At 38.1% G+C, this 11,900-nt stretch overlaps 1 protein-coding gene across 2 annotated transcripts in view; it reads right to left on the bottom strand.

The window, feature by feature from the left end:
* Positions 1 to 805: 805 nt before the first annotated feature.
* The window catches only part of NELL2 (neural EGFL like 2), a 145,930-nt gene continuing 134,835 nt past the window's right edge, over positions 806 to 11,900 (bottom strand). For both annotated transcript variants that reach the window (XM_051795791.1, XM_051795789.1), the window contains 4 exons: positions 7,688 to 7,881; positions 6,522 to 6,698; positions 4,216 to 4,440; positions 806 to 1,614 (listed from right to left, as the gene is read on the bottom strand). In XM_051795791.1, the coding sequence (XP_051651751.1) occupies positions 1,564 to 1,614; positions 4,216 to 4,440; positions 6,522 to 6,698; positions 7,688 to 7,881 (647 nt within the window). In that variant the 3' untranslated portion in view covers positions 806 to 1,563. The remainder of the gene's footprint in view (positions 1,615 to 4,215; positions 4,441 to 6,521; positions 6,699 to 7,687; positions 7,882 to 11,900) is intronic.

Raw genomic sequence — 11,900 nt, 5'->3', positions numbered from 1 at the left:
CCTTGTAACTTAATAATACACAGGGGTAATATTAATGGAAGTTTTGCCTGTCCAGGTTGCATGGCAGCCTACTGAACTGGTCAGGGAGATGCCGAAGAGCAGCAAGGCACTTTGAAAAGAACATGACTACTAAAGCAGTTTTTAAACAATGCTGTTATCTTGGGCAGTTTTCTTCTCTCCTCTTTGCCTCCACTGTTCATGATACATTCCTTACAAATTCAGCCTTTTCAGGCAATTTGTAAGCATTGCTTTATTTTTATTTCTCTTTCAGAATAACATAGCTTTGGTCACATAACCTCTTTTATTTACTGCCCCAACAGAACACTAGTGAAAATCAGGTTTGCATATTGAAGTAATCCCCATGCATTAAGATACTTCACACAAACAATAAAAACAGCTGCAGAGCTTACAGAAAACAAACCAACCCATGGCAGCTGGAGAGAGGAGGAATTTGGAGAGATCCCCTGTAAGTCTGAACAGATGTAAGTCACGTGTGAATGGTCTGTACTGACTGTGGGTGACAACATCCTGCTGGCACACAGGGTCTGATCTTTAAGTATGTGAATTTGCTGTTCAATCCACTGTAATGACTCAGATGCATGAACTTGCTTATGCATGTCTTAACAAAGATAAGACATAACAGGCATAAGCCTGTGCTGGGCATAAGCTTCCATATGTAGAGGAGCTAGACAGGCAATATGTCACCTGTATTGTCCAGATGCCCAGGAATGCTTGCAAAGGAGACGAATTAACAGCATACATGAAAATTATATCCTTGAAAAGGTAAGACGGAACAAACAGAAACTTAAGGTAAGAGAAATATTTATTTAAATTTGCACAATAACGAGCTTATACTGAACAAAGTCAATCAAGAAATAATAGTAAGTGCAGTAAAACAAGGAAATATTGATGACTTTTCCCATCAGAAAACAATAAGAAGCCATGCCTGTGCATCACGGGTTTTCTTTTTTGTTGGTTTTTTTTTTTTTCTGTTCTTTTTTTTTTTAACAATAACTTCTATTTTTTTTTTCCAGCGCACATACTGTACATATCACATCTTAGCTGCTAGGTTCTTTATTCCTGAAGGCTTCATCCTTTTAGTCAAACATCTGCTAAGTTCTGCAGTAAGCAATCAAACACATTTGTGCAGTTCCAAATATGATTAGGTAAAACTGCTGCATTCTGGTCAAGTGTTGGACTCTCAAAGCTTCAGAAGACCCTGTAAGAGCTCCTAGTTGATTTTGGATCTTGACATCATTATGTACAGCATTACAATGTGTCACTTTACACTAACCTAAACATTCTGCACAAGGATGCCAGACAAACAAATAGCCAGAAGATTTGGGCCTAACCTCAAACAAGGGTTTACACATCTGAGCTTGTCTTGAGTTCCAAAGATTTCACTCTGATTCAGGTAACTGAGTTCATCACATATCTGCACTTCAGATAGACAAAACCAACCTAGTTTTAGTTTTAATTTTGAACAATTTTTGGTCTAAAGGTCTATTTCTGTGAAGGAAAATTCTTTAACCAGAAACTGCTTGTGAGAGATGGTTGTTGGTGTCACAGTTCCTGAAGGCACTGTGGATCCACTGAGCAACAGACGTGGCCATTCTAAAGAATAGAAAAACAGAAAGAAGAATTGAAACAATTTGCATTTTGTACAAAACAAGTAAATTTAACAATCTCAGCTGTTTGCAAACACTCATCAGATTTGAATATACAGACTTGGATCAGATCCATGACATTGTCATCACGTTGCCCAGGGGAACAGGCTATTATGATTCTTCTAATTACTTGGTTTGCCATGGTCTGTGTCCCAGAGCTACAACAGTCAAACTGAAAGAAGCTGGGATCAGTGGAAGAAATGCTCCCAGCATAAAGGTATCAGGCATCTGCTCAAGTACATAAAGCTTTTGAACAAGATAGGGCACTTGGGAGTTTTATTCAGATCAGGCAGAAGTGACTCTGGGCTTTATTTAGCCCTGAATGCTTCAAGTCAATACATCTTGGCTGTAACACCAGCAAACATTAATCCATAAACTTTTTCCTGATAGTCCAGACATTCTTCTGAGAATATTAGCAATTAAGGGAACAGACTGCCCATGGACATCATTAAAGTACCTGAGAAATAATTTTCTGCACCTCCAATACTTCTTTTCTTAAGTCTGATTCTTACAATACAAATAAAAGCTGAGTATTATTTATAAATTACTCCAAGTACATTTAATTGACTAAACTTTGGAGGCTACAGTCCTACTCTCCACCTTTACTTGGGATTAGAAATGTTTCTGTAGCTAAGTCTACTTTAGCTGATACCCAGTTTTCTGAATTCTTAAAGGATTTGTGTAAACCTATTTTGCTATAGCTTGCTTAGAGAGGCTTAGACTGGAGCTTTGACCTTCCATGTGGTGCTCTGCAAGAAAAGAGTAGGGTGACACAATATGAATGAGAAGGAGCACTGTACAAACTGGACACACCATTAACCTGATCTGGAGGGAGCAGGCTGCTTGCATGCAGAACTGCAATATTAAAATGCCAGCAATATGAGCAGATAGTGTATTTCAAAACGAAGACTGTTCTGTAAAGAGAATTGAGTGAGATTTGGTTTGCTTAGGGACAAAGTAGTACACCTTCGCTGTTACGTAGATTCACATCTGAGTCATTAAAACTATGGAGTCTGGAAGAGTATCTGTTTTAATCTTAACTATGTTCACAATGCAGCACTGTATTTTATTAGTCTGTTTATGTGTTTACACTGAATACCAATTAGTCAATGCTTAGGGTTCAGTCTTTGCTTAACACGAAAGGGCAGATGGCAGCAGCACAGAGGTCGCCATCATCAGAACTGATACGTGCCTTCTGCATTGCCACTGATTAGCAGTACAATGAGAACACATTTCCCATCACTGAATCTAAAAAGCAATTTAGGAAAGAATCACACACCATTATTTGTTCTACAGATGGAGAAACAGATGCAAAAGAACCTGAGCAACTTGCCCAAGCAAAAAGTAACTTCTAGCATTGGAGCTGGAGTACACCACCAGCTACAGACCCCAAAAGCACAGGTTTCTGTGTGTAAGCCTGTTTCAATATCTTTCAGGTAGCAGCTGGCTTTCTAACCATTAGCCATTCTGTCAGATTACAGCATTTTCTTCTCACCATTGACCCGTTCTGCCACCAAGACAAATGCTGACATGTACCTGGTGCATACCACTGCCCTTGAGAAAGGACTACGCCTTGATGGCAGCAGCTGCTATTGCACATAGTATGAATCAGGCTAAATGGAGGACGAAGGTGATACTTGACTGCTTCTGCTCCCTGATCACATAGAATTCTCACAGAAGGAGGTGTTGAAGTTAGATTGTTTTATGAGCACCTTTTCAAAGTAGTTAATTGTACCATGTATTAGAGTTTGGGAGGCATCTTGCTTGGGAAGGACATAGAACAAAGCCCAAAATAAACTATGAATTTCAATAATAATTAAATAACTATAGATGAATCCTGCTGTCTCTCTCTCCTTGGCTACCCTGGAAACACCTATTGTTATTCTTCAGTTGGATGGCAGAAAACAAAATTTACCTTATAGGCTTGCTCTGAATGGAAACATTTATTTTAAGCTCCTTTTCTTTTGTATCCTTAAAAAGAGATGCCAGAAGTCACATATGCCCATAGCCATTAATTTTTCTCCTTGGACAATGAAGTCCTTTGACTATAAAAATGGTAAATGTTCTAAACATGCTGATTATGCTATTAATTTTAAAGCATGAAAGCTATGTGACCATATAACTAGTCTTTTTATTCTCCAAAGCAATTCAATCAGTTCCAATAACACTACAGTATCACACTGAACAAGTTTCTTGTGCAAAGTCTAGGCTTACATACCTATATTTGCATGTTTCCAAGAGAGCATGGAGCTTGGAGCTCTATGATCAAACTTGAATATACTCGTGGAAAAGCAAAGGCCACTACTGTGTCCACAGCACTCTGCAGCATAGGCTGTTGTCCTGCTTCTGACCTCCTAGCAATTAAATCATCCTTCTAGCACATGCAAAAGTACAATTAACTAAGCTGAACACTTTTACTGTCATCTCTGCTGCTTTAAAACAAGTGTAGACACCAACTGTTCACTGACCAGACTCAGCGCATTAATATTGATGTGCCACAGAACAAGACAGGAAAGAAGTATCTCAGCTTTATCTTGATACACTTTACCTTGCACTGGCAGAGGGTGCACTCTGTGCCATGCTTAATCCAAGAAGATCCAGTGAAGCGAATGACATTGGTTTCATCCAGACATGTTTTAGTAATGTCATTGCGAATGGTGTCTGCTTGGCAGGGGTCAGTGACACAGCGTGGGCAACACTCATTCTCAGGGAGGACACTGAATTCACAGTCCACCTCTGGGCATGGCAGAGGCCAGCAGTCAACTTCTCCTTGCTGTTTTCAGAGAGAACAAAATATGATTATTAGCTCTTATTTTGTTTCATGACCCGTTCCTCTGGATCAGCACTATATTTCTAGCTGGCTGATTTTTCCCATCTGGTCCCGTTCTGAATTCAGCACAGAGAACACTGACTGTGGGAGACGCGGCAGGTCAGGAGCATTTTTCTGCATGCTATTCAGGAAGTATATTAACTTACTTCCAAAGACTCTGCATCTAACTGCAGCTGAAAATTCTCCATACAAGTTATGCAATACAGGATATGGGTCTGTCCTTGTGAGACTCTTGTGCAAGTGACGGAAGCTATAACATGACTCCACTGCAAAAGTGCTCCAAAATCTCCAGTTTCACCTAGTTCCACTTCTATTCAGACTGTTGGTTTGCCATAGAAAGCCCTCAAATTTATTTTTGCCATGGTTACAAGCGCATTGGCTAGATTAAGGGTGTCAAGCTACCAGCAGCCCAATGTAATGGGGAACACCAGTGTGTTCTCAGTGAGAAGACCTCTACCCACTTACCATCCATTTAGAATATTGTGATCAGAATAATTGAGCTTCCAAGTGTAATCACACTTTCTGCATGGTGGGTTTAGTACAGCCAGAGTAAGAAAAGCTCAAAGCAGAGATTTGTGTTGAGCCAGAATATCCTTAGGTGAAATTACTGTATGCCTGATCACAAATCTAAAGATGTTTAATTATTCACATCAGTTACTAGAAGCTGGAATCAACTTCCCTTCACTCTGGACAAGGGCCAAAGCTGCAGATCTATTGGTCAAAGAAAAGATTTCACAGAAGTCATTAATGCACATTTTTTTGGGGTAGCAGGTCCATCTCTGACCTCAAAATTATTCAGGTAATTTGAGCACAGACTGAGTAGTCTGGATTTAAGGGGGGCAAAGAGAACAGCATATGGCCCTAGGAAATCAGGATATTCACAAAAACTGTATCTAAGACTTTGAGCATGAGGAGTTCACTATCTCCAGAGCAGAGGCTGAAAAAAAATTCAGATACTCGTTATGGCTCCAAATCTACCCCTCTTTTTGCAGAAAGTATTGTGAAGTTAGCCTTTTACAAATTTCTCATCTGGATCAATTTTCTTCTTCTTGAACTACATGGTGGTAAGAATGAAAGCAACCTCTGAAACTAGCCACTGCTCTTGATACTTCAATCTGGTTTTTTGCAGTGATGAACAGTACAAGGACTAGACAATACACTGTCACCCCAAAAAATCCATGACTACTGAAAGAAAGCAGGCTTTAGCTACAGAAGTAGCATCTTGAAAAAAAAGAAACATCTATTGAGATTCTAAACTGTAGGTTGTTTTGTTTCATTTTTAAGACACTTAATGAAGCACATGGGAATCTATTTAATTGGATTTTAGCAGTGGTAGCACTGAAAGCACAGTCTACAGAACTGGTTTCTGGCTGTTATTCATGATACCCTGACAAACCAAAGCTGCTACACGAACTTTACATTTGCAGATAACCTGTGACAAAAGCTAGTTGTTTTTTCTTGGGATTTTTTCTGTCATAGAAACTTCCCTAGCAACGTTATGCAGAACAGTTTGTATGGAATATATGCCCAGAAAAAGGATGACAAGCTTTAATAGATGTTTTTTTCAAAACTCATTTCACTGTTTTGAAAAATATATAGTGTCTTATTATTTTTCTGTTACTCAAAATGTCTGAATGAAAAAACAAGTTTTAGTCTATCAGCATCCTTGAAATTATCAACTGGGATAATAAATACATATTTAGAATTTCCTTATACTGCTTCATCAGTCTCTGAATGTGAACACATTAATGTTGCTGTGCAGGTGCCATATCCAAATGACCTTCACTCTTTGCTAAAACAATCTTTATGATTAAATAATTTATATTATGTGTATTGTGTCAAAATGCATTTTGACAGGAACTTGACAATACTGACAAAAATCCACGAAAACCACATTTTGATTATATACGTACTCCAGAGGAAATTAAGTGGATTCTAATGCATGAAAATTAAACTATTCACAGATCAGAATATCTCATATACTTTTTCCCTCCTGTCTCTGCTGCTGTAACCAGAAGCCTTACCAAACAGCGGCACTGCTGACAATTCTGTATCCAGGAGTCACCACTGTTATAGGAAAGCTCCCCACTCTGATGTAAACACTGACTGCTGAGCCTCGGGTCACATTCAGGACAGCAAAAGAGGTCAACGGTGGGATTTTGGCAGTCACAGACCATTCGCCGGCACATCACATATCCATTCTGTTTTTAGAAGACAGACATACAGTGATGGTAGAAATTTGCACAACCCCAGCCATACCTGGGCCAAAACTTGATTTTTTGCCATGATTCTAAGACAGTAGCTCGAAAGTTTTTTCACAGTATCTTTGTCAAAATACAAGTCAAAACAAGTCAGAAACCCCAATACACACTCATCAACTACCATAAAGTTCCCCTGTTGCCTTATATACATCCTTCATACAATCAATCTTTAGGCAGCTCTCCTCTAAGGTGGTGAAACCCAAGGGTGTCTTTCCCAAGGGTCAAATTTTAAGAAACTAAGTTTGTCATTCTCATATGAAGGCTGGATGAATCTTGTTTAAACTTCAGACTATAGAGTATCATAGTATCATAGAATACCAGATTAGAAGAGGGTACCAAGGAAGATCAATCCCTCTCTTCTGTAATTATTCACATAAGGAAAATGATAGGTGATCTGAAATTCAACCCATATCAATGGAAGTTCAGCTGCTGAAATGCTCAGGACACAGCTACCAGTGTATTGGGCCTTCATTCTCCATCAGCATTTAGCTTGGGACCAAAGTTCCCACAGCAAACAGCTGAAAAGTTAAGGTAAATTACTCTGCAGATACAGAATTTACTTCTATATATAGCCATCTGCTAGAGATACTGGTGTCAGCCTCCAACTCCAATATGTATCTAGACAGTTTCTTTGCAAGAGAATGCTGTTACTCCCACCAAGAAAACACAGGTGGCATCTCTGCTAACAAAACAGTACCATTGTCCTTCTCCCAGCATCATATAATAAACTTCCTGTGGATGTTCTGCTTGTGCAGGTTAGAGAGAGAAGCTCTCCTCAAGACCCTATGTAAGACACAATTTTATTTTTCTGTAGCACCACACATGCACCTGAGAAGGCAGCTATACCAGAAATTTCACTTGCATCATGATGCTCTTTCCTTCATCCCTATCACCACCTCACAGAAGGAGTTAACTACATTTGTACTGACCTGGCATGAGCAGACAGAGCATCTGTCATTCTCCAGCACCCAAATCTGACCATTGTGCTTGATTTTTTCTTCATGGATACAGTCTCCTGTGCAGTTCTTGCCATGGGGACATCGACAGTCATACCCACCATCCAAGTTAAAGCAAACAGTGTCATTGGCACAGCTATGCCTTCCAGTTCCACATTCATCAATATCTGCAAAAACATGCCATGCAATGCTCTTAGACCACATTCAATTAACAAAAATGTTCTTGTGGCAGTCAATATAAATGATTCTTAGCCATTAAAGCCTTCAACTGAAAATTAATTTGTACTTCACCAGAATGGGGAGAAATAACTTACAAGTTCACAAAAAAATATTTTACAAGTCACATCAGCTTTTAAAACGTGATATTGTGAGTTTTCCTACACATCTTTCTAAGTGAATGCTACCGAGTAAGGTAGATAGAATGAAGAAATCACAAGAAGTATGCAAAAAAATATAATTCTCTGCTCCCTGAAGAGCTTTAGTTTGTGGCAACCATTCATGACATGTTCAGTGAAACAAGGACAGCTTCAGAATCCTGTTTTCAAAGCCTTTTGCTAGTTCTGTGTTCTGTCTAGCACATTTGAGTTCACTTGCTGAGAAGTTAATGTGAAAGGTGACATCTGACCTGTAAGCTCAATTAAGCAAGTACACCATGTTTTAAGTTGCATCATTTATTAGAGACCATACTTAAAGTTGCATCATTTATCAGTGCGAAAACTAGAATACTTTAATTATTCAAGTTGCAGTGAAACCTATAGCTCTTGTGTCTAGAATAGAAAATAAAGAAAAAAAATCAGGTCTCCAGTGAATAAAAATAAATTACTTCAAAACAATCATATCTCAAAGAATTCAAGAATACCTTTAAAGATCTATTTCATCAAGGTACACACAATTATTTTGCAAGAGCCAACTAGCAGCACAAACTACCTTCTACTCGAATAGTCTTTATTTAGCTTTTTCCAGCTGCCCAAATGGAGAAAAACTATCTGGGAAAAAGGTTCAAAAGGTCATGAAGTAAACAGATATATGCAGTAGAAAGTGGAAAACAGTAAAGATTAGAACTACGGTGACTGTAAATACCGATGCACTGAGTTCAACTCTAAATACAATTTCACAACAGTACGGCCCAAGTTCTTAATTATTAAAAAGTATTGTTATAATTAAATGTCCAACAGAGGAATATGAGACAAAATAAGCAATACGGTCATGCATGTATCTTTCACCATCAGCATAAAAACCTAATAAAACACTCAGCTTTGGGTTCAACAATGGAAATGAAACCTCCAATTCACCTCAAGCACATTCAGTTTTAAGCAAAATAACTCCATTATCATTTCAATTCCAAGTGTGGCTGCAGAAAAAAAAAAGTTAGCAAGTTGCTAACATGAATATGAATTGGAATGAAAAACTGCAGGGAAATTATTAGAATCCCATTGTACAAATAAGGAGTATTGTGGGTTTCTTTAAAATGTTGTGTGCAATTACAGTGGCACCATCTTTAAAAAACTGCAAAATGACTAGGGCCTATGGGAAGAATGAAGAAAATGTCATTTGAGAAAAACTGAAAAGAAATAAATTGCCCATCTCTAAAAGAACATAACAAAAAAAAAAAAAAGAGTATTCCAGAGAAGATATGTTGACAGTTTTTTTTCTCCATATTGCCTAACACGCAAGACAATGGACAGTGAATGGAACTGGAAGACAACAAATTTAAGCCTGATAAAAGGAAATAACTTTTCATACAATGCATATACTAAATATGACACTCACTGCCACATTAAGAGGTGAAAAAGAATTTTATTGCCAAATTCATCCTGAAAGTAATATAATCTTGCAATTTAAAATTAGGATCTCTGCATACTCAGTCTAACTGTTTTTAGGTTATGCAAGAAAGAGAACAGAAACTAATTCTGTATAATATAATGATTCAGATTAACAGCAAGATTCTCTTTATCATTAAAGTATTTTTTTATAAATTACTTTATGAAACTTGTGTTCATTTCTTTAGAACACTGTTTTGTACAAAGCTTTCACACAGCTAGTGTCATAAATGAATAACGATACTTCTCAAGAACCTGGACACTTAACAGAAAGCAGTCATATTTAATGAAATAAGTGGACAAAGTTCAGATATCATGTAAATAAGAAGAGTTTCCTTTAAACAAAAAATGCTGACCTTATAAACATTAAGTCTGCATTTGGCACTTATGTATAAGTGTATTTCACAATTTTCCCATGAGAAAAAGACTTCTGAGGTTTGTTTTTCAACACAGTAACAGTAACTGAAAATAATGGAGGTTATCATTGACTCTGGTATCAAGCTGAGCTTATCTGGCACTGAGAACTTATGAAAAATCTCAACTTTGTTTTTTTCAGTAGTTTGATTCATGAAAACAAGTGTTTTGGATAGGGCAATTTAAATATCCCTAGTCACAGCAGGAGCTATTTACATATTGATTCTAACCTAATCAGAAACAGCAGTGTGTTTATGATGCAGCAAGAGAAACACCAACTTTTCATGCATGAAACTCTCATTTGCATAATTCATCCACATCAAACTTCGAGCATTATCAGCAAAGAACTTGCACACAAATTATCCACACCAAGCAAAACTTGGTTATGCTTATGTTACTGACAGTTGGGTTTACAGTCATAACCAGCTATGGACAAGGTACACTGCCCCCTCCATCTTCTGTATCTGAAAAGGGAAGATGTAGGATTACAGGTTGCATATTTCCAGTAAATCTAGCCACAGAGGCATATTATTATTGCTCCTATATTGTTTCAAAACAAAACCAAAACAAAACCAAAAAAACTACAACAAAAAAACCAAACAAAAATCAAACCAGCCAAACAAAAAAAAAAAAACAAACAAATAATTCATTTCAGGCTATTTACAACACATTGCTTAGGAACCAAGCAGCTTGAATGTTATGACATTAAAACATTAGGTCTCAAAGGACTTGGAGGTTTGCCTCAAAAAAACCCCAGAAATAAAATGTAAGTAGTTATCTAATGCTAAATAAGGATAAGTTCTTTTTTATGTAACCTACACTAAAAATTACAGCAGCTTTCATCTGGCGCATTTTGAAGGATTTTCCATTTCTTACCATCATCTCTTGGGACAACTTAACATTGCAACAACAAAGGAGTATCATGGGGGAAGAAGTAGTGATATATTCTGTGTTACAGAAAGCTAGGAGTTAATTGTATCACAAATAATTTCATGTCTACACAGGAAAAATACTGGCCTAAAGCAATACAATATGGTGACAGTACTTGGAATTACTAAACTCCATTTGCAATATTTGTGAGACTGCAGAGGCAGAAATCTCCATAAAAATGGGCATTTTAATTGCTCCACCAGGTTGTGACCCAAGGCTGTATTTAACAGATTTACTGACTGATTCTTGGAACAGATAGTCAAAGAATCCCAAAGAGAGAAAGCACTGTTTGACTTGGCCCTGAGCAGTGAGCAGGCTCAGACTCAGAATGTCTCTACTGAGCAACTACTCTGCATTGGTGTGATAGTTTTCACTCTAGGCCTTCCTGGAGACCAGCTTGTAACCAGGAATGAACTAGGAAAGTGACCAAGGAAGTATTCCATGCTATTCCTTTGCATAACGTGAGGTATAAATAAGGCACAGATAAGAGAGCTCGCTCTCTTCCTTTCCGGGGAGGATCAAGAACGGTGGGTCCCTGTCTCGGTCTTGCTTATCTGGAGCTGAGGCCAGCAGTGACTGCTGTTCTCTGCCATGTGTGAGGGGAGAGCGCTGGGCTGTGTCCAGCCGTCCTGCTTCTCTCAAGGGAAGTGGTGAGATTTTGCCAGTTCTTTATTTTGCTGGTTACCAGGTTTTTAGATTGTGCACACCTGTTTTGTTTCTGTCCCTTTGCATCCTTTTTTTGTCCTTTTCCCCTTCTCCCTTCCCCTCTTCCCTTTTAGGAAGCTATTTGGGGTTTCTGAGGTTATATGTACATAGTATTCTCACTGTATATATCTGGTTTACATGTAAAATATATATATTTTGCTCTAGCTTTGGCTGTTCAGTTTTTTTCTTCCTTCTCTGGAAAGCAGGCTTTCACTGAGCATTGGAGATTTTGGCAGGGAGCCAGCTCAAACTTGCTCAATTGGTGACAAACAGTGACCAATGTGTGCAAGTTCAATATCCTTCAAGGAATTTAAAAG

This window comes from Manacus candei, unplaced genomic scaffold (genome assembly GCF_025592945.1).
Source record: "Manacus candei isolate 608988 ecotype Guabito, Panama unplaced genomic scaffold, ASM2559294v1 h1tg000043l, whole genome shotgun sequence".
Classification (NCBI taxonomy): Eukaryota; Metazoa; Chordata; class Aves; order Passeriformes; family Pipridae; genus Manacus; species Manacus candei.
Note: the sequence above shows the minus strand (reverse complement) of the source record. Positions and strands in the feature narration are given on the sequence as shown.